At 40.1% G+C, this 21,566-nt stretch overlaps 1 protein-coding gene and 1 pseudogene across 1 annotated transcript in view; both read left to right on the top strand.

Moving 5' to 3' along the window:
- Positions 1-18,604, top strand: part of LOC124594153 (KAT8 regulatory NSL complex subunit 2-like) — a 68,762-nt gene extending 50,158 nt beyond the window's left edge. Inside the window, exon 2 of the mRNA XM_047132509.1 lies at positions 18,481-18,604. Within this exon, the coding sequence (XP_046988465.1) occupies positions 18,481-18,555 (75 nt within the window). The 3' untranslated portion in view covers positions 18,556-18,604. The remainder of the gene's footprint in view (positions 1-18,480) is intronic.
- On the top strand, positions 11,978-12,095 carry LOC124597367 (annotated as a pseudogene).
- Positions 18,605-21,566: the final 2,962 nt, after the last annotated feature.

Below are 21,566 nucleotides of genomic sequence, written 5' to 3'. Positions count from 1 at the left end.
AGAGGAAAGATATCTTTGCGCTACTCAAGTTGCTTTGAGATGACAATGCAAAAATGCTAAAGAATATTGTCGATGGTTATGCATCTGTGACAGACAATGACTGCTCCGTATGTGAAACAGACATATGATCAGTAGTAACCACACATAGACTGTTGCAGATCATTGTTGAGGATGGTGGTGTGTACTATTTATGACTGTTTCTTGCACTTTGTGGATGATTGTATTAATACTAGATCTTTAAAGAGGGTTATTATGTGTTATGTTTGTTGGTATATATAATGCCTTTACAGTATACTGTTTCTTTGAAAACTAATTTTGTATGTGAAATAAAAATATATTTTGTTGCTTTACAGTCTTGAGTACCCTACTTGTAAATTTAACAGGTGTTTGATAGCCAAATATGGAAAATGTCATTTTCTTGTTCTTATTATACAGTGATCTATGGAAAAACAACTTAAATGTGGTACTGTATTATCAGTTCAAATCAGCATGTAAGTTACATGTAATAGTGTCATTTATTCTGAAACAACAATACATTGTTTCTATTTGACTGAACTTTCGTCAATGTACCAGTGGTTGAAATGAATGAAAACACGATGTCAAATATTTGATGCTCTGTTTCTCGATGTATAATGCAGTTAAGTCACTGTTCCAGAGAACAGTTAAGTTAATGGGCACATATTGCAATATGAATCATTGTTGTAAACTAGTGGAAGGGATGGTGAAGGAAGGAATCACAGGGTCAAGCCTATAAATGGATATAGAAGGCATAATGTTAATGATGTGTTGCTGAAATGAGGAGGATAGATGGCAATCAACATGACTGTAGAACTTGGTCAAATAAAATTCAGAGTTTAAGATCTAAGGAACTACAATAGTAAAACATCAACCTTACCTAGAGCTTACACCCTCTGATTTACATATACTACCACGTCCAAAGTAGTTAGCACACTTCCACTTAGGAGGGTCCGAGTTCAAATCCCCATCAGACCATTCTCAGAGTTAGGTTTTCTGTGGTTTCCCTACATTGTTTAAGGAAAATTGCAGGGCAGTTTAATTGAAAATGATAAAACTGATTTCTGTCTCATCTTTCCCTGATAAGAGGTTATTTTTTCCTCTGTGATGACCTTATCATTGATGGGACATTAAACCCTCATATCTGCCATAGATGGGTATTCTGTACCCCTTCCAGTGCCTCAGTTCAGGGCTGGAATCTATCTGGTATGCCTTTGCAATGGAACAGTTTTAAAAATCTTAATAGGAACAGTTTTAGAAGAGAGTTCAACAGTGTTATCAACCAAATAACTTACTGAATTCAAAATACCTTTGTGAGTTTCTTGTAGGAACTGAAATGAATAGCTCTCTTAATTTAATTACATTAGTGTATCATGCAACAACATAAAATCTTTACAGATACATGAATTCCAGAAATAGGGTGAAAATGAAGGAGTGACTGAGGTATGAAGTAGTATTATGAGAGTTAATGTTGAACCCCAGGCAACTTCATCCTTAATTATCCTGTTCACTGTATGTAAGCAACCAGACTATGTGAAAGCTGGTTGGCTTCATCCCCTTCAGTATCAGATATTTAATCACCCCTCCAGTGATATGCTATAAACTCCAGAAATCTGTCCACAGTTTCCTTGGATGCAAAGTGTGGGCAGCATATGAGAAATGGACTTTGGATACGCACGAAGCTGAAACTGAATGTATAGGGGCATTAAAATTGGTCAGTTGTCAACTGTCTGGAGTCATAATTGCACATTGTTCATGCATGAAACAGTAACACAGGACATTTATCCTATGTGGACATGAGATAGGCATATAATGCATTATAGTCAGCAACTTTGTCTCAACTCTGAAACAGCAATGGCACCAGTCACAGTCCCAGTCCACACAAAAAATAAAAAAAATAAAAAAAGTGGCAAAGCCTATAATGATCTGTGTGAAAGTCTCTGTTATAGTCATTGAACGAAAAATCATGTTACCGTAGACACTGAATGTGAATATACTGTAGACACTGAATATGAATATCGCTTTGTAGCTCTAAACTTACATCACTATCCAATGTAGGCACTTTGCTGTGACAGAAAAACAGAGGGAGAGAAAAGCACATTACCAATGAAAAGTACATTCCCTACCTGTACTAAAGGGGGTATGGCTACCACACAACAAACAACCTCAGTCAGGTAAAGAAAGAATAGCGACGTGACCCTTCTTGTGAAGTACAAAACATGAATCCTTTCCACTTGCCATTTAACACCACATCATAAGGAGCTGCTGTAATAGTGGACATACGATATAGAGTGACCATGTGTTTACTATATGTGCTGATAATTAAGCCCTGGAGAACAAGGCTCACAAAAATCACATCATGCAACCTGACACTACTGACATTTTCTCTTCGGTGGAGACCTTCTTAATGCACATAATGTACAATGGAACTTTGCCATCACATGCCCCACCAACAGAAACCTATTGGGAGCCTCATGTAAAAATAAAGAGCTCTGTCTTTAAGCACATGTGCTGCTGTAGTGTCACTTTCCATCATCAGGTACTCGATGGGCTCCTTAGCTATCGTGTCCAAAGAAGAACTAATCACTTTACAAACATGACCCACTGCGCAACTGATGCCTCCAATCTAAAATCTTTAGACGTTATTTGAAGACCACCTGCCCCGGGTGGAATGCGGAGAACAGAAGTTGCCTGTCTGCCATATGAGATAAAAACATTCGAGGAGGATTTCCTTTGATACCGCTGGTAAATGTCAAAGCATGCAGTAACAGATCTGGTTGCGACCGGGTGCAGTGTCATGAGTCTCAGATAGATTCCAGCTCCCTCATGGAGAAAGGGAAGTTGCAGTCCTCAGAACTGTTGGATCTGAAGTCCAAATTGCCCCTCTCTACAGTTGCATGGTAGTGATGAAACTCCGGATCCTGACTTGGATTGGCAGTAGTTTTTGCAAACTGCTTGACCAGTGTCTGAGCGAAGTCTCCGGGTGTTGTTTGGAGCCACCCGTGTTTCAACACTGCTGCTATTGGTAAACAACTGTGTTTATCAGAAATCCTGCAGTTGCTTTCCCATACTTTTGTAGAAGAAGTGGAATAGTTGATGGAGTCCAGGAACGCTTGCCATGACCTTTTATTCCTCTGCCTAATGATGCATTGAGCCTTGCCCTCATGACTCAAAACACCCTGAGGTTGCCTGCTGTCAGTCGGCATTTAAAATGTCAAAGAGCTGCACACCTGCCCTGGATTGCTGAATGGCACTCATCTCTCCACCAAGGTACAGGTCACATGAGGACTTTGGGATGGATAGGTCAGCAGCATGTTGAATCACTCATGTGATGTGGTCCACCCACCTTGGAGGCTACTGTGATGTTTGAACACAGCTAACTGGCTGAACAGCATCCAGTTAGCCCTGCTGACCATCCATATTGGTGCTTCACTTCAGGTAGTGCTCCATCCTGTAGGTGAATGCAGAGTGGAAAGTGGTCACTGGAATGAACTTCATCAATGATCTCGCACTGAACTGGAGTCTGTGAGGGCAGAAGAGTGAAAGAGGGGTCAATGTCTGAGAATGACACAGTAGCAGTACAGAAATGAGTGTGAGTACCCTTGTACTGACCCTTGTATCATACAGTCTTTTGTTTGTTTTGCTTAGAACAGCTCAATGTCGGTTAGATCATCAGTGACAGAACCACTCGAGTTCCTGCTGCTAATAAGGTGAGTACACCATTCGTTTATTACATATTTTTTACAAGTTTCAAACAGGAGTGACTTCAGTAATGGACACGCACTGTGATTGCTGTGTACAGATGCGAGCTGAGTTGGTGATCTTTCGCTCACAGCTCCAGGCAGTGTTGGCTTCCATTACACAGCTTGAGGCTGCTGCCAAGGGGCATCACTGTGAGGGTTCAGACGCGGGGATGCAAGGGACATCGAGCACGATCCACATGTCCCCCAATCGGTCCACTGCTGTGACTGCCCCGGGTACTGCCTGCACTGAGGTTGGCCTCTCACATGTGGTCAAATGGGAGATCATTCCAAGGTCTGGCAGGAAGCGAAAGACTTTTCGAGGAGCCAATCATACGGCCTCACCGGTTTGTTTGACAAACAGGTTTCAGGCATTATCTGTGGCTGATGAGGTCTCTGAGCTGGAAACAGTCACCCACCCTGTTCCAGAGGAAGCTTCTCGGCCCACAAGGCTGGGGCATTCACAGAGGGTGGGTTTCCTGGTAGTTGGGAGGTCCAACATTAGGCACATAATGGGGCCCCTTAGTAAAATGGTGCCAAGGAAGGGAAGGAAGCCAGTGTGCACTCCATGTGCATACCGAGTGGAGTCATTCTGGATGTGGAAAGGTTGCTTCCGGATGCCATGAAGAGTACGGGGTGCAGCCAACTGCAGGTGGTGGCCCATGTCAGTACCAATGATGTGTGTCACTTTGGATCGGAGGAGATTCTCTCTGGTTTCGGGCAGCTACCAGAAATGGTAAAGACTGCCAGTCTTTCTTGCAAGATTAAGGCGGAGCTCACTATCTGCAGCATTGTCGCCAGAACTGACTGTGGTCCTTTGGTACAGAACCGAGTGGAGGGGCTGAATCAGAGGCTCAGGCAGTTCTGTGATCATGTAGGCTGCAGATTCCTTGACCTGTGCCATCGGGTGGTGGGTTTCCGGGTTCTGCTTAATAGGTTATGAATCCATTACACACAGGAAATGGCTACACAGGTAGCGGGTGCTGTGTGGAAGGGACTGGGGAGTTTTTTTAGGTTAGAGGGTGTCAGGAAACCACAGGAAGGGTATCTGTCTAAAAGGGGGCAGATAAAACACAGTAAGGTAGTTGTAGAAATGATCGGTATTGTAGTTGTAAATTGTCATAGCTGTGTTGGGAAAGAACCAGAGCTCCAAGCCCTAATAGAAAGCAAGCTCAAATAGTTATAGGTACAGAAAGCTGGCTAAAGCCAGAAATAAGTTCATCTGAATTTTTTTCAAATGACCTAACAGTATTCAGAAAGGATATATTAAATACAGTAGGTGATGGAGTATTTATTGTTGTCAGAAGTAGTTTACCTTGTAGTGAAACTGAATTAGATAGTTCCTGCGAAATAGTATGGGTGGAGATTATACTTGACAAATGGACTAAATTATTAAATGGATCATTTTACTGCCCCCCCCCCCCCCCGCCCCCCACTCAGAAGATATAGTTGCTGAGCAGTGCAAAGAAAACTTGAGTCTTATCTCAAATAGGTACCCCACTCATACAATTATAGTTGGTGGCGACTTCAATCTACCCTTGACAAGCTAGAAAAGTTATATATTTAAAGCCGGTGGCAGGCATAAAATGTCATCCAAAATTGTACTGAATGCTTTCTCAGAAAATTATTTTGAACAATTAGTTCATGAGTGCACTCGAAGCGCAAATGGTTGCAAAAGCATACTTGACTTCTTAGCAACAAATAATCTTGGACAAATAGTGAGTATAATGACTAATATATGGATTAGTGACCACATTGCAGTTACTGCTAGGCTGAATACTGTAACACTCACAACCATCTAAAAGAAACACAAAGTATATCTATTTTAAAAAAAGCTGATAAAAATGCTATTAATGCCTTTTTAAGCGAGACTCTCCACTACTTCTGACCTGATGATGTAAGCATAAAAAAGTTGTGGAATGATTTCAAAGAGATAGTACTGACAGCAATTGAGAGATATAAATCACATAAATTAATAAGTGATGGTACTGATCCCCTCATCGCACACAAAACGGGTCAGATCGCTGTTGCAGAAGCAATGAAAAAAGCATGCCAAATTTAAAAGAACACAAAATCCCCAAGACTGGCAAAGTTTTGCAGAAGTTCGAAATATAGTGCATACTTCAATGTGAGATGCTTTTAATAATTTCCGGAATGAAACTCTGTCTTGGAATCTGGCAGAAAACCCAAGGAGATTCTGGTCATACATAAAGCACACCAGTGGCAAGATGCAAATCAATACCTTCACTGCATGATAACAACAGTGAAGTCACTTATGACAGTGCCACTAAAGCAGAGTTATTAAACACGGTTTTCCAAAACTCCTTCACCAAAGAAGACAAAGCAAATATTCCTGAATTCCAATGAAGAACAACTGCAAAGATGAGAAACATAGAAGTAGATATCCTCAGTGTAACAAAGCAGCTTAAATCACTTGATAAAGGCAAGGCCTCCGGTCCAGATTGTATACCAATCAGGCTCCTTTCAGAGTATGCTGATGCAATAGCTCCATATTTAGCAATTATATACAACTGCTTGCTCACAGAAAGTTCCGTACCTAAAGACTGGAGAATTGCTCAAGTCACACCAATACCCAAAAAGGGAAATAGGAGTAATGCGCTGAATTATGGGCCCATATTACTAATTCGATTTGCAGTAGGGTTTTGGAACATATACTGTATTCGAACATTATGAATTACTTTGAAGAAAAGGATTTATTGACACTTAGTCAGCACGGATTCAGAAAACATCATTCTTGTGAAACACAACTAGCTCTTTATACGCATGAAGCAATGAATGCTACCGACAGGGGTTGTCAAATTGATTCCACATTTTTTTGATTTCCAGAAGGCTTTCAACACCATTCCTCACAAGCATCTTCTAACCAAACTGTGTGCCTATGGAATATCACCTCAGTTGCGTGACTGGATTCATGATTTCCTGTCAGAAAAATCACAGTTCATAGTAGTAGACAGAAAGTCATCGAGTAAAACAGAAGTAATATCCGGCGTTCCCATAGGAAGTGTTACAGGACCTCTATTGTTCCTGATCTATGTTAATGACAGGAGACAATCTGAGTAGCCCTCTTAGATTATTTGCAGATGATGCTGTCATTTACTATCTTGTAAAGCCATCAGATGACCAAAACGACTGCCAAATGATTTAGATAAGATATCTGTGTGGTGCAAAAAGTGACAATTGACCCTGAAAAAAGAAAAGTGTGAAGTTATTCACGTGAGTCCTAAAAGAAATCCACTAAATGACAATTATGTGATAAGTCACACAAATCTGAAGATTATAAATTCAACTAAATACTTAGGGATTACAACTACAAGTAACCTAAATAGCAACGATCAAATAGATAATGTTGTGGGTAGAGCAAATCAAAGACTGTGATTCATTGGCAGAATACTTAGAAGGTGCATTAGATCTACTAAAGATACTGCTTACACCACACTTGTCCGCCCTATTCTGGAGTATTGCTGTGCGGTGTGGGATCTCCATCAGGTGGGACTGACGGATGACATCGAAAAAGTTCAAAGAAGGGTGGCTTGTTGTGTATTGCCATGAAATAGGGGAGATAGTGTGACAGACATTATATGTGGATTGGAGTGGCAATCATTAAAAGAAAGGCATTTTTCGTTGCGATGGGATCTTCTCATGAAATTTTAATCACTAGTTTTCTCCTCCGATTGCGAAAACATTCTGTTCACACCTACCTACATAGGAAGAAATGATCATCACGAAAAAATGAGAGAAATCAGGGCTCGCACAGAAAAATTTAAGTGCTCATGTTTCCCGTGTGCCGTTTGAGAGTGGAACGGTAGAGACAACTTGAAGGTGGTTCATTGAACCATCTGCCACAGACACTTAATTGTAACTAGCAGAGTAATCACGTAGATGTATATGTTGAGGATACACAGCTCGTGAGATGTCATGAGGCTCACCAAAGCCCAACCCTGAGGGCAAGTAGAGGTCAAACCCCACAAAACTTGATGGGAATTGAAATCTCCCAGGAGGAGAAATGGACTACTGCACCTTGTTGATTATTAAATACAGTGAGCAAACAGTGATCCTCTTATACACTTGAATTTCAGCAGTAACTGCCTGCACATCAGTACTCATGGGCAGAGCGGAGGACTGATGTGCATTAGTGACAAACACTGTGAGCCCTCCCTTGGCTTGTAGCACAGGGACATCTGTATCTTTAAAATGTGTTTCTTGTTGACACAAGGGTAATACTTGTGCAAGAATTTCAGGATGAGTCCTGAATTCACTCAAGTTCCACTACAGTATGAGAGCCATTTCACCAGCATAGTTTTAGTTTACCCCTATCTTTGCATCAGGAAGGTGAAGCACTTGTAGAGTGAGGGAGAGTGCAGAGACTGCCTGGATCTGAGGCATCTAACTCAATGATGTCCTCCTTATCAGTCAGACATGTCAGAATGACGTCTGATGGTGCTGGGGACAGCTTTTGACCTGAACATTGGGATCCTTTCCCTGCAACCTGTCCCTTCAAGGATGAACATTGCTTTTCATGTACCTTCTGGATGCTCACTGTAGAACTGTTGTTGGTCTTCCCTGTTGCAGTGCCTGGATTGCTTTGTCCTTACACTTTCTTCCATGGCATGCAAACTTGCAAGTACAGGTGCTTGTGGTGGATACAGGCATGCTGGACGTCATCTGCGTCAACATGTCCAACTTGGGAACAGGTTTCTGCATCATGGAAGAATATGAAGTGGCAAAGACAGGAGTTTCATCACCTTATATTCTTTTCTTTTTTGGCTTCAGCACAGAAGATCTGCTTGGCCACTTTTATTTTCTGTATTTCACTTTCCTTGGTGAAAACAGGGCAGTCTCAGCTCCAAATTTGATGGCTCCCAGAGCAGTTGATGCAGCTCGCTGGAGATGGTCAGTCAGTCCTGTCGTCAAGGGCTGCTTTCCCATGCTTCCCACAGTTCGCTTCACCTCCACAACTCATGGTTGTATTGCCAGATCGCTAGCATTTATAGCACCATGTAGGGTTTGGTATGTGAAGGCAACTGTAAATTGAAGGATCCCTGCCATAATATGTTCAGGCAGGGATGGAGAATTGAATGTGGCAACTCAAGTGACCGTCTTTCCAGTTTCTCTGTTATTCCTTCATATTTGTTGCTCTGCACTGTCCATCCACTGGGATGCACATTCTTGTTTCATCTATGCTATGTCCAGATTCATGATATCATGGCACGTTACCACACCCTTGCTCGAGTTGAGAAAGTTGTGCATCTCAACAATGATGTTATATTCACCCAGTCTGTGCAATTTCTTTAAAAGTTACACTGCTTTGACCTGTTAGTTTTGACCCACAAGTAACCATTAAGCAATTATTTTAAAGTGTCAGCATGTCCTTCCGAACCCTTATGGGTATAGAAGGGGGAAATTTCTTCAAATGTACCTTCCTTCCTCTTTATCACCAGAAACTCTTTATCACATTTTCATTGTTAACCACATGAGCCCTGTTGCTGGTTCTTACTATCATGAGGGCTAGCCTCCCACATTCTTTTGGATGAATGGGTGTGAGTACTTCCATGCAGTACACCATTCCCATTGGGAGGAGAAGAAGAAGATTTTAAGGGTTCCATCTCAGTCCCATGAGTGGCTAGGGAAATAAGCATCCACCCAGACAGAGCTCCATGGGCCTGAGTACACCTTATACAACTGAGGTGTGGCCGGTTCACCAGAGGTTGTCTGCTAATGACTGTTCCGCCTCAACAGCCATGAATCTCATCAGCGTGCAGCACGCCTTGAGTTTCAGGTTTTTTTTATAGAGGTTTTACCATCCTTGTGATCCGGGCCCTTAAGTCAAGATCCCCATTCCCTGTGACACACAACATTCCACCATCACACAGCCTGTGACACACAACATTCCACCATCACGCCGCATGGTGGTTGCTGAAGCATGTCCAGAGCTTACAGTGACAGGGGACTGGCAGCGTTTACCCTGGGGTCACTGGGTCTGTACTCAGCAAATCAATGCCGAGCCCCTGAGGGATGTTAACTAGGATCTTCCACCATCTTCGCACCATAGAGCTATTACAGAGAGGGTAAGTTGGGGCTACAGTTCCAGCCATGAATAATTTCATAACTCCTTCTGCATGTGGGAATTGGATTTGACATTGTCTGCAGCTTGTGATGAACCACTTGGGCATGACAAACAGCACCGCACCTTGCTACAGCATTTTACAGGGAAAGCAAATGAAATTTTCATTACCCTGTTCACCTGGATTTAAGAGACAGAATGTAGGCTCAATCCATGGAGAGAAGTCATCCTAATCCCTCCTATGAAATTATGGGAAGACCTTGGAATAGGTGCTGATCTGATGTCTCGCTTAGTTTCTCAAATTCAAGTAGTTTCTTAGCTGTTTCCAGCCTGAGTTCAGGATATATCACTGCACCACTGATAGCCTGACCTAGCTGGAGGATGGTGTACAACAGGCATTTCTGTAATAACACCTCATAGGTAACTTTGTCAATCTTGAGAAGTCAGTGACACTACCTGGAGAAGTAACATCCCCAGACAGCTCCACAATTTGGATTTCTGGGGATGTTCATTCATCTTCATATGGTTCTTCCTGGTGTACACTGTTTAAGATACAAAGTCAGGAAAATCCTGTCATACTGGTTTGAAAATGTGAATGGTGTACCACAAGGAAACACATTAAGCATTTTCATCTTAGTACATGGACTTCATTTCCCCATTTACAACCTTTTAAGTCCACCTACAATGATAACGAGGAACACTGGTCTGGGTCTCATATTTGATTATAAATTGACATTATTAGGCACATAAGGGATTTAAAACAAAATTACTTAGATACTAAATATGTTTAAATACCTTAGACACAGCTCTGGCAAGCAAATTTTTTAAAGCACATCTCGTTTTTTAAGGCTTTTGTTCATCCGAGAGTCTTCTTGGAATGTGCAAACAGGTGTCCCCAAAAGGAGCCACCAGCCTATGGTGCTTCTGGCGTACAACTGTCCATATGCCACATATTGGAAGAGTATCTAGTGAATCATCAGTCCACAGCCTTACTGTGAAATTTCCCTTTATTTTGGAACGTGAGCCTAAGGGAATCAATTGCCCTATCAAATACTGTTTTCCTAACTAACAACTTCTTTAAGTCTTAGATAGGAAGACTTAGTTAAATACTTTGGTAGGCTCTAACATAATTTCTTCCATTTTTAACTGGTTATTTTCTGTACATTTATGCAGATTTTTAACAATTTTTTGCTTTTACTGTTTTAATATTAATTTGTTTTGCATTTTTGTCTGTATTTATTTTAGATGTGTAGCTCCTTCAAGCCATAGAGAAGAAAGTAATTGCTCTTAACTTACCTCCTCTGATCCATAGCTTTGTGAACTATTGTTTGTCAGCAGGAAAGGAATGCTGGAACTAAGAGCCTACATTTATAAGTTTATCATTTTTAACTGATTGTGTTTGATTTTTTTACATCTAATCTGATTTTTTACTGTATTTACTTTCACTGCTTGCAATTTATGATGTTTTCTAATCCTGCAAGGCAGTAAAATGTTGATTCAGTCTGTGATTTGCGATTCGCAGTCAAATTGTTTATGTTGAGGTCTAATTGTTCTGCTTTTCTTGGTATGTCAGTTCCTGAAGTAAATGTCACTACTGTTTGAATATTCTGAAATGCTGTACTGGATGCTGAAATGGGGCACATGTTAAAAGTTTGAACCTCTGCCACTGTTTTGCTAGTAACCAATCTAGTCTTCATTGTTGCAAATAATGATCACAGAAACACACAGTAATTAGCGCACTGCAACAGCTCAGTAGAAAATGACCATGCAGAAATACGCATTATGATGGAGATGAGTAAAATTAGTGTAGTAAAAACTAGAAAGGAAAATACAAATAGCATAATTAATAAGAAGTTAATGTGCTATAACTAAATGTAACACCAGTCAAGTTCTGTCACATGATGGTAGTAATCAACAGTAATAATGTCATGCCCAGCAATATCCATTAGGGATGTACCAATAGAAAGTTGAGTTATATGTACAAGGATTTTCTGGAAATTCCCCATCATTTTCATGGAGCATAAAAAGTAAGGGGAATGATGGAACAGACTGGCTCATGCAGTAGGTCAGTGTGCTTAGAGCTCTGATAGCAAGTAACCCACCACATTGCTTCTCATTTACCTACAGTGGTGTTGCAAAAGCCAACGGCCTTGCCGCAGTGGTAACACCGGTTCCCGTCAGATCACCGAAGTTAAGCACTGTCGGGCTGGGCTAGCACTTGGATGGGTGACCATCCGGTCTGCCTAGCGCTGTTGGCAAGCGAGGTGCACTCAGCCCTTGTGAGGCAAACTGAGGAGCTACTTGATTGAGACGTAGCGGCTCCGGTCTCGGAAACTGACATACGGCCAGGAGAGCGGTGTGCTGACCACATGCCCCTCCGTATCCGCATCCAGTGACGCCTATGGGCTGAGGATGACACGGCGGTGGATTGGTACTGTTGGGCCTTCAAGGCCTGTTTGGGAGGAGTTTAGTCTTGTCTTTTTTTAGTGTTGCAAAATGAATGTTATAACTGAAAATTCTGCCAATTCCATTATGTAACATAGCTTTTAGTATCAAATAGGATGAATGTTAATTATAGGACACATGTGGTCATTTATCTATAGTCAACAATGAACTGGAACACAAAACTGACAAACAGTCCATGAAGGACAACATTTCACAATATCTTAGCTGTCAGACAACATTTCATATATATTTCTTGGAGTGTTTTGCATGAGCTCATGACTATAAAAACTAGGATCTACTTGTTCTGTGATTGTTGGGCTGGCTGCAAACTCAGACAGCAGAATTTCAAACAGGGGGAATCTGCCATATTGTTAAATTTGAATGGTGAGCAAGTAGAAAAGTAATAAAAAGGTATAATTTCTAGATTTTTTCTAATAAATTTGCTTAAATTATTCCTGTATTTTATAATGAGCAGTCAAATGAAAATGGGACAGATGGAAAGAAGTAAGTATACTGTTCACTATTTCAAAAGTAAAAGCTATAACTGACAATATTTTTATCCCACTGTGAGACAAGATGGTGATGCCTTCATGGAGAAATGTGTGAAGCTGCCCTAGGGAACCATGACTGTACCCAGGCAAGCACATCTTCTTCCAAAGCAAATTGACATCCACACATGTCTTTCTTCAGGACTCCACAAATATGGAAATCACATTGGGAGAGATTGGAACTGTGGGAGGCTGTGAAAAGGGCTTTCCAGTAAAATTTCTGCAGTGTACATGAAACAACCTTGGCAACATCTTTTTTTTTTTTTGTCCTGAAGAAAGACATTTGTGGATGTCAATTTGCCTCAGAAGAAGAGATGCATGCCTGGGTACAATCACGGTTCCACAGATAATTGAAAACATTTTTCCATGAAGGCATTGAGCATCTTGTCTCACAGTGGGTCAAGTGTGTTAACTTAATTTTGAAATAATAAACAGTATACTTATATTTTTTTCCAACTGTATCATTTTCATTTGACTGCCTCTTATATTTATTGCTTAACGGAGATAACTTTCCAGATAGCCCTTCTATCTCACAATAGTTCAGCAGGAACAGGCACGGCTCGTAATTAAAGGCTCTGAGGCGGAGCCGCCCCAAAATATATGTTAAAGTAAATTTCGCAAGAACGTATTACATAATTTAAATTATCAGGACGAATTTCGCATATTTCCCATTCCGATTAAAATAAGGACGGTCAACGTTTTTGGAACTGTTTGTATCGATAGATGTTTTCTGAACAGTAAGTGGTGTTTAGGCTGCGTCTTGGAACGTCCGTAAGCTGCATGTAGTAGCGGTTTGGGGGCGTGGCATCTACATAGTACTGCTCTTTATGGGCGACCCGAAGGCTCAGAGCTTGCAGCCTAAGGGTGTCATACCAACCACCACACATTTTTCAGGTTCCACTATCTATGTAATAAAGGTATGTAGAGTGGCCGAAACTTCGCTATCCAATTTCTGTCTCTGCACATCTCTACGACGCTTCGATGTGTCATTAATCGACATTTAGTATTATTGTTTTGATAATGTTTTACATAGTAGTTTTGTTTCTGCCATTGGCTATTTTATCCACATTTAGAATAAGTTTGCAAATATCCCGCCAGAGTGCACTACACTACAGTAACATACCCGTACTGCCATCTAGCGAGAGTTTCATAAGTGGGTAGAGGACAAAGCGTGCGAAGTTTGTCCCGTTACTTTACTTTCCTTGCTTGCTGATGCTGACTGCTTTGGTTGATACCGTGTGATATTAGCAAGTTTCTTTTTCGGAGTATATTTTGCAAGATTTTAGTGAGTTTTACTTGCTGGTGAATATCTGCGACATACCGCGAGTGTGAAACAAGCGCAATATGAGTTCAGTGTGCAATTTAATAGGTAAAAACTTGGAACACGGCCATAGGATGAAAGTGAATGAACTTGGTGCATCCAGACCCGCATTAAAGAGCTCTCCGAAACGCGTCTTTTCATATGATTTGCTGCAAAGTGTCAGAAAATGTAATGATGACGTATAAAAACACTAACCAAAGATTTTAACTTGAAGTTAGCTTCTAATGATATTTAATACCTGATTATAGAAGATACAGTACGTAAAATTATGGGTAGAGAGTGATCTGCCCACCCCCTCCCCCTGAATTCTTAGTAGTTTATGTCAGACTAATCTGTAGCATAACCCGAGGTCTATGTTGGCTTCAATCGACAAATGCTGCACCCTTCCCCAGTATAGAAACCACGAGCCGTGCCTGAGCAGGAACAAAGTAGAAGCAGCTCACAGTGTTCACTGCAGTGCATATGTTGATCAGCAAGTTTGCCTAGTGGAAGAAAGTGAGGCTGTACCCTCAAGGTGGCAAGACATCCACTTCAATATTTTCAAGTCTTCTACACCCTGTACCTTTGGCCAGAACATCAGAGTCAGTATCCCATGAACAGTCTATCATTACTGCTAGCCAGAAGCCATTATAGCAGAAAAAATCAATTTATAATATCTACTTTTCTCTATAAGTCCCTTGTCTCCACCTAACCCTGGTATCCAACCAGAATGACAATGACAGAGACAAGAGCAAATGTAAAGAGTTTTAGCAGAACAAGTAAAAGCTTTGACTTTGATGAAGACATGAAGCAATGTGATCGTCACCCCACTGTCCTATTAAATACAAACCTGCATAGCGTAGTAAATAAAATTCACAAAAGAGGCACCATGTTTATGAAAACTATCCACATATGTGCATACACCAATGACATAGCTGCTGTAGGAAGAAATATCTATACACTCCAAGAAATATACCAGGCAGTAGAAACAGAAGCATTAAAAACTGGCCTCGTAGTAAATGATACCAAAACAAAATGGGTAGTAATGCCACAATCTGAAGCTGGAAGAACCCCTGAAAAACTAAACATCAATGGGAAATTCTTTGAAGGAGTGTCCTCTTTTAACTACTTGGGAGCTCTAATAACAAGTGATAAAAGTACAGGAAAAACTATAAAAGTTAAAGAATAAAAGCAGGAAACAGAGCTTACTTTATAAATATGTTACTTTTCAGAAATAGCCTTGTTAAAAGAAATACAAAACTACTGATATATAACTCCTTACTTTGCCCAGTTATCACATACAGGTCAGAGGTATGGATGTTGACAGAACATGGTAAAAATGCACTAAGAACCTTTGAACAGAAGATACACTACAATGCCAAATTACAAGTATTAATACAAGGTAGGAACACAGTAAAATTTGCGAAAGAACAGTGAATATGATGGCTAGGACAGAATAGCAGAGAACAGAATTCCAAAGAAAATGATGAAAGGTGTCATCCATTCAGCTAGGTAAAAAGGGAGACCTAGAAGAAGATGGATTGATGACCTAATAATGAATCTCACCAGTATGGGAGTCTAGGCATGGAAAAGAACAGCAAACAACCACAACATGTGGAGGAATATTGAAGAAGCCGTGGTTCACCAAGGCCCATAGTGCTACAGAAGAAGAAGAAGAAGAAGAAAAAGAAGAAACAAGTTGCAGTACACTTCTTCATCCAAGCTACTTCTCCAGTATGGATTGAGTGAGTGGTGCAGTGGTTAACCACTGGACTCACATTTGGGAGGATGGCAGTTCCAATCTGCATCCAGCCAGATTTAGGTTTTGCACTTTTTGCCTAAATCACTCCAGGCAAATGCTAGAATGATTCCTCAGGAAAGGCAGGGCTAATTTCCTTCCCCATACTTCAAAAATTTTGAGCTTGTGCTTTATCTCTAATGACCTAGTTGTTGATGGGACATTAAACCTCAGTTTTCCTATGTTTTCCAGCTCTGGCATTAACAGTACACATTCAAAATCATGTTGGGGAAAAAAAACAAAAACATTGAACGAGTAGTATTTTATCCAGAAAACTGCAGCAATGTCTTTCCTAATGAAGATCAAACACACAAAAACACCTGTACAGAGGAAGTATGTAAATTTCAGAAGTCTAATTTACTGTAATCATGAAGTACAGCATTCCTATTGAACCAATTACATAGTTATGGTATTATATGCAGATATTTGTGTTACACATGGTACAACTAAAGCATTTAGGGTTCTTGAGACAATGCAGTAGAATTATAGTTAAAGTTTCAAGAGAAACACTGCTCAGAATGATGTCAAACTTGAACAGCATATTATTGATGCAGGTGGGAAATGTCATGGAATGCAACGTGATGATTATGGGTTGAGTTTGCACATTACACCATCTGTACTGTCCAATGAGCATGACTGCACAAGTTCAGCAGTCAACAGTTGTGACAGTGTTAGTTAGGTAAGCCTGTCCACCACAGCAAGACTGATCCACATGGGACGGGAAAAATTGGTTTTTAATTGTCCTGAGGCTGAAAACCACATAAAAAGCAAAGTGACAGTAGTTTTTAATTATACTGGGGCCAAAATGCCATTGCTTTCTAATTGTCATGAGACTAGTGCAAGACATGTACAATATGCTGTCCACCGTTTTCTGCCACTAAGTTGAGATCAAGAAACTGCAAACATTTATGAGTCTTGAGCGGGCCATGTTTAGAATGCATGTCAGACTGCGTGCCTTCAGTTCAGATATGTTTGTAATTGAAACACTGAACACAATATCTTTCAGGTAACCCCACAGTCAGAAGTCACGTGGATTAAGATCAGGAATCTGGACAGTGAGGCTACAGGGAAATGATAGCTGCATTTCTGAAATGCAGCAGCCACTTCAATGGCTGTGCAATGAGCAGAGAAGTGCCATCTTGCATAAAAATGATCCTACACACACATTCAGTGTTGGAATGACAGTCGAATGCAAAAGTCTCTCATAACATTTACCAGTGATGGCATGGGTAAGAGGACCCACAGGACTTATCTCCTCAAAAAATCGAGCCCTATTATAAATGATGCCATCAACTCGCACCACATAGTCACCTTTGCAGAGTGTAATGAAACTGGTTAATGTGTGCGGAAATTTTTGGTTGCCCATATTCTGGAATTCTGTGTACTGATGTGTCCTTGGAGATGGAAATGGGCTATGTCCACAGAATGTTCAATGGCCATTCATCGTCCACTGCCACCCAAAAAAGATATTCCACAGTGAATGTTTGTCTTGGTGGCAGGTCAGCAGGAAGCAATCCCTGAACATGGGTGATTTTGTATGGATAGCAAAGCAGCATGTTTCACAGCACTTTATATACTGTGGTCACAGGTATGTCTAAAGTTCAGGCAATGCCCTGTGCATTGCATGTTTGCACATCATCGCTCAGCCCCTCCTGTAATGATGTGGCAACATCTTTGACAAGTGTTGGATCAATTGGCTTCCTCCCTCTGCCACATTGCACTTCAAAGGAACCTTTCTTCTCAAATTTTGTAATCATTTTCCCCAAACCCTTAGCAGACATTGGATCAATGCCTTTTTTTTCATACCCTTGAGCACCTGGAGCTTCTGGAGGGCCAATGGCCAACAGTCACCTTTCTCGTAAAAGAGCTTTACCAACAGTGTAGGATTCCTTCATGGAGACAGTTATGTTGGGCATCTCAGACACAAACTGGTGAACAGCCATGTGCCACACATCTCTTGATATGCATATTTTGACACATTCAGTGTCACATATTGGTCAAATTTTTGTTAATTGTTTTTTCATTCCATGATGTTTCACCCTGCATCAATAGCATGCTGCTCAAATTTGATATCAATCTGAGCAGTGATTCTCTTCCTAAACTAGAACTTTAATAGTTATGGACCCCTTGTGAGTGTGTGTGTGTGTGTGTGTGTGTGTGTGTGTGTGTGTGTGAGAGAGAGAGAGAGAGGAGAGAGAGAGAGAGAGAGAGAGAGAGAGAGAGAGAGAGAGAGAGAGAGAGAATTTCCTCACCAGGTGCAGGTGAGAAAGTGATAGTAGATGTAGCAGCAACACAAAGAAGATATTATTAATCAATTACATGAAATATAGAAGATAACAATGAAATTTGGCAACAGCTATGCAAAGGCCAGCAAAATAAATATAATAACCTAGAACTAGTTAAGTAGTAAACAATTAGTAGCTGTGTTGGCCACACCCCTCTTGCTTTGGTTTCTTTGGGTAGTGACTGTAAGCTGCATACTGATATTTACATACCTGTATTTTTCATTTGCAGTAGCCTTATTGGAATTTACATTTATTTTGTTCTTTTAGGTCACTGAAACTGTGGTGGTTGCAGACAAAATAAATGATAATGAACCTACACCCATGCAGACAGAAAAAGTTTAAGATATGATAGATATTTGTGTTTTTTATGTTTATCAAAAACATGTTCAGAGGAAATTTTCAACTACTTTATGTAGACCATTGTCTGAAATATTGTATTGAGTTTGTAAGAAAATAAAGTAATCTTCTAAATCAGTCTGGGTGAACTGAGTAGCTCAGTAGTTGCTGTTTTCTATTCCAAATCAGGAGAAAGGTGGAAGGCAATCTCAAAGGCTCAGTACTTAAGTTAGGATAGTAAGATTAAGTTAGCTCTTCTCATTACCTGTGACTTATTAGCAAGACAGCAATGTCTACAAAATACAGTTACCCCAGGGCCTATTAAGTATGCTAGGTTACCTTGATCATCAGAATTTGGGTGATCAAGAGCATCATGTGAGAATGTATCAGTGTTCCCTGAAGCTCTCCAAGCAAAATGAAAAGACTTCAAAGGAAATTTAAATATCAAAACACTAAACAACATTGGCAGGCAAAGTTCACGTAGAGTGCAAATGTTTTTAGGCTAAGCGATAGTCTGAGATCTTTTGAGGAATGCTTTCCCGTTGATATGAAGAGAACAAAATCAGACTGTATACAAAGTAAAGACATTTCAGATGTTAATATTTTAACACTAATTGCTGAAGTATTCATAACAAAGTCCCTGAATTTACCACCTTCCTGGAAATCTGCCACCCTCTTAAGGTAGTAGGAACAAAGAACTGGACGCATTATAAAGAAGAGACATGGAACGCTTACTGAGAAGAGAGACATCATAGGGATGGAGGTATTCATTGCTATCAATAAAAATATTGTGTCTACTGATGTCAAAATTAAGAATGAGTGGAAAGTTGTCTGGATATGAGTAACTGGCTTACCTGGCCTCAAGTTAATCATCAGGTTTTTTACCAGCCACCCAATTCCACTGTAACAGTAGTAGTAGAACCATTCAAAGAAAGTCTATGCTCAATAGTGCAGAAGTATGTCAATCATGCAATACTAATTGGAGACAGCTTTAACCTACCAAGCAGCTTTAACCTACCAAGCATAGACTAGAACATCTATGGATTCATTGCAGGTGGTATGAATAGATAGTCTCATGAAGCAGCTCTGAACATATTCTCTAAAAGCTTCTATGAACAGGTAGTTCAAAAACACAATGGAAATATTTTAGAACTTGTAATTACAAACAGGCTTTACCTTACTGACAGTCTTACTGCAGAGACAAGAATAGGGTCATGATGTTGTCGTAGAAATTATGGGTACTAACATTAATGAATCCACTGAGAATGCAAGGAGAGTTTTAAAAAGAGTAGATATGCAATTGTTAACATGCTGATTATACAATAAATGTACATAATTTAGTTCCAGTATGATGGACATAGAGGAATTATGGGCAAAGTTTAAAGTGATTGTAAATCACACTCTGGAGGAGTATGTACCCAGTGAGTGGATTAAGGACATAAATGACTCACACTGGTTTAATAAGGAAACTGAGAAAATGCTGAGGAAAGAAAACTGTTGTATTCTCAATTCATAAAAGAATGGAGAAATATCAACAGCAAAAGTTAGTAGAAAATTGGCCATCTATAAAAACATTAATGGGTGAAGCATACAACTACTTCCACCATCATATATTAGTGAAAGACATTAGTGAAAGATCTGGATGAGAATCTATGAAACATCGTACTCCTACTTCAAATCGCTAAGCATGTTGGAGGCTTCTATTGAGTCACTCATCAATCAGTCTGGTATGGCAATAGAAAACACAAAAGATAAGCTGAAGTTTTAAAATCCATGTTTAAAAAATCATTTATGCAGGCAGATCATAAAGATATACAATCATCTGATTGCCACACTACTCGAATGTAAAGCACACAGAAACAGACATCATTGGCACTGAGAACCAACTGTAAAAGTTGAAAGCAAGTAAGTTGCCAGATCTGGATGGATCACCAATTCAGTTTTATAGAGAATATTCTTAGGCATAGGCCCCTTACTTAGCTTGCATTGATCATGGATCTCTTGCTTAGTTCAAAGTCCCAAATGACTGGATAAAATATTAGGTGACACCTGTATATGAGAAGGGCAGAAGAACAGACCTGAAAAATTACAGAACAATATCTTTAATGTTTGTTTGCTTCAGAATTCTTGAGCATATTTTAAGTTCAAATCAAAGTCCCAAATGACTGGATAAAATATTAGGTGACACCTGTATATGAGAAGGGCAGAAGAACAGACCTGAAAAATTACAGAACAATATCTTTAATGTTTGTTTGCTTCAGAATTCTTGAGCATATTTTAAGTTCAAATATAATAAATTTTCTTGGGAGAGAAAAGATTTTGTCCACAAATCAGTACTGATCTAGAAAGCATCACTTGCGCAAAACTCAGATTGCCCTTTCTTGTATGACATTCTGCAAGCCACGAACAAAGGGCAACAGTCAGATTTAGTATTTCTAGATTTTCAGAGTGTTAATGAGGGTACAAGCATACGGGATAGGTTCTCAGATACATGAGTGGCCCAAAGACTTTTTAATTAACAGAACCCAACATGTTGTCTTGGAAGGCAAGTTTTCATCAGTGACCAGGGTGTCATCAGGAGTGCCCCCGGGGAGTGTGACAAGACGACTCTTGTTCTCTATACACAGCTCTTGTTCTCTATACACAGATACAATCTGATAAATAGGGTAATCAGCAGCCTGCAACTGTTTGCTAGTGTATGGGAATGTGTTGTCACTGAGTGATTGTAGTACACTGCAGAATTTTTATTTGGTGTCATGAATAGCAGCTTGCTGTGAATGTAGAAAACCATAAGTTAATGCAGATTAGTGGGAAAAACAATCCTGTAACATTTGAATACAATGTTAGTCGTGTGCTGTTTAACACAATGAGATCAAATATCTATGTGCAAGTTTGCAAAACAATATGAAATGTAACAAACACATAAGATTGGTTGTAGGGATAGTGGCCATCTTTAGTGTATCGGAAGCATTCTACAAAAGTATAGATTGAGTGTAAAGAAGACTGCATACAGAACA

This window comes from Schistocerca americana, chromosome 2 (assembly GCF_021461395.2).
Source record: "Schistocerca americana isolate TAMUIC-IGC-003095 chromosome 2, iqSchAmer2.1, whole genome shotgun sequence".
Taxonomy (NCBI): domain Eukaryota; kingdom Metazoa; phylum Arthropoda; class Insecta; order Orthoptera; family Acrididae; genus Schistocerca; species Schistocerca americana.
Note: the sequence above shows the minus strand (reverse complement) of the source record. Positions and strands in the feature narration are given on the sequence as shown.